Genomic DNA, 2,148 nt, shown 5'->3' on the forward strand with positions numbered 1-2,148 from the left:
CACTCTCTGAAATGCCACTGCCTATTCAAGACCCAACTTAAGTCCACATCCTCAGGCTGAGAGTGGCTTATCCACCCTGCTGCACTTCATCTGAGTCACTCTCATGGCCTTGACCAGGCTTGGCCTCAGACTATAGTCACTGGCAACGTGGCATGGTGAAGGGAACCTGGGCATTGGAGACTAACAAATGGGGACTGACTCCCAGCTCTGACACTCCCAAGCTATATGACCTTGGGCAAGTCACTTTACCTCTCTGAGGCTCCATCTGTAAAATGGGGATAACGATTACCCCATACATTTGCTGTGAGATTGAGACGATGGGGGTCAGGATCCCGGCACACAGCAGGCACTCAGTCAAGTGCTTTTATGTCTGGGTCTGTTTCCCTAGCCAGGTTGCCAGCCTATTATAGTCAGGCTGCAGGTCCCATTCCCTGCCACATTCCCATAGTCCCCAACACAGGGCCTCACACCAGCAGTGCTCAAAAATGCATTCACTCCTGCTACTGGGGGTAGTGGGGGAGGGACGTTGGGTCCTGAGCTGAGAAGGCCATGGTGGGGGTGGCAAGTTCAGAATCAATGACAGGAGATGAATGCAGAGGGAGGGGCTAGAGCCCCAGGCAGAGCTGCTGATATGCACTGGGGGTTTTATTGGTTTTCATTAAAATTCCTTCCCAAGGCAGAAGCAGCTACTCCCATAAATAACGGCATAAATATTTTATCTGGTGCCCAAGTCAGTCTAAATGCACAGCAAAGTTGGCAAGAATAATAATGGGAAAACAGTTTAGGGGGGTCCCGGGCTTCAGTTGAACTGGACCCACTTAACATGCCCAAAAGGGCTTTCTGAGGAAGGTGGGAACTGAGGGGAGGTGCCAGAGGGGAGAAGTGGTGGGCAGTGGGGAAGAGAGAAGGTGACCAGTGGAGTATGTCTGGGGAGGGGAAGAGAGGGAACGTATCCCACACCTGCTCTGTGATGGGCACCTTACTGGGGGCATTCACACAGCTCAAATTGTCAAAAGCCCTGTGGTCAGAGAATTGAAGTGACTTGCCCAAGGCCACCCAGCCAGTCACTGGCAGAGCCAGGACTATAATCAGGGGTGTTTAAGGCCCAAGTCCTTCCTACTGCACTTGCTGCCTCTTGGGGTTCAGGGAAAGCATGGGAACTTTTGAACAATAGCCTGAGCACCTCAATGAGCAGCACGGGGCTATTCTCTGTTTCCCCAGATCCCGATGGAGGAGAAAAGGGGCTGGTACTTCACCATGGCAACACTCTTCATCAGGTCAGGCAAAGGGCTGGGGTGGGGGATGGAACTGGGGGGAGGTGTGTCCTGGCCAGCTCGGCCTAGAACCCAGTCAGGAGGGGCAGGACAGAGGTGGGGGCAAGGGCTTCCCAAGGAAGGCACCCTCTTTGCCATCGGTCTGGGAAGGGCTCGAAGCACGATGGAGACAGCTGGGAGGGATGCCAACCTGTCACATCCCCTTCTCGGCCACAGGCTGGATGGCATCTTCCTGGAGCTGGGCAGTGAGGAGCAGAAGAGGCTACCCACCTTCAACCGCACGCTGGCCCTGCTCCGGCAAGTCCTCAAGTCCTCTGACCCCCACCACCGAGGTAGGGGCCCTGGGGAGGGGTGGAAGAGCAGCCTACACCTGTCACTTGCCCTGCCTGCCTCTGGCACTGTCCCCACCTCTGGCATCATCGCTCTTTTTTGGTCCTCGTTTCTTTCTCCCTCGCCTGTCTCAGACACTCACTTGTTCACTTGACTCAAGGAGCCCAAACATCTTGCCCACGTGAACGCACCGATCACACATCACTGTCATTGCAGGCCTCTGGGTCTGCATTTTGCCACCTGGAGTGTGAGCGCTAGTGTGCCCTATCTCCGCCGACCACCCCATTTTATGGTTGGTGGAATGAGGCTCTGTTGGACAGGAGTCGAGTCACTCCCTCCCAGGGCAGGCAGCTAGCACAGGGACCAGAACCCTCAGCGCTAAACAGCTGGAGTCAGAGGAAAGCTATGCCCTGAAATGAGGTGTCCCAGGTGACATACTAAACAGAGAAGAAGCACTGACATGCATTTCTTCACTCCCTCGCAAGGCCCCTCTCCCCACCTGTTTCTCTCTGTCCCTGGGTTGCCCTCGGTGATTTCACACCAC

At 55.1% G+C, this 2,148-nt stretch overlaps 1 protein-coding gene across 1 annotated transcript in view; it reads left to right on the forward strand.

Moving 5' to 3' along the window:
• Positions 1-1,221: 1,221 nt before the first annotated feature.
• Positions 1,222-2,148, forward strand: part of LOC103583347 (tetratricopeptide repeat protein 22) — a gene marked incomplete at both ends in the record, with an annotated part of 6,594 nt that continues 5,667 nt past the window's right edge. Inside the window, 2 exons of the mRNA XM_008564685.1 lie at positions 1,222-1,277; positions 1,491-1,606. Coding sequence (XP_008562907.1) covers positions 1,222-1,277; positions 1,491-1,606 — 172 coding nt within the window. The remainder of the gene's footprint in view (positions 1,278-1,490; positions 1,607-2,148) is intronic.

The sequence above is a fragment of the Galeopterus variegatus genome, unplaced genomic scaffold (assembly GCF_000696425.1).
Source record: "Galeopterus variegatus unplaced genomic scaffold, G_variegatus-3.0.2 Scaffold22046, whole genome shotgun sequence".
Classification (NCBI taxonomy): domain Eukaryota; kingdom Metazoa; phylum Chordata; class Mammalia; order Dermoptera; family Cynocephalidae; genus Galeopterus; species Galeopterus variegatus.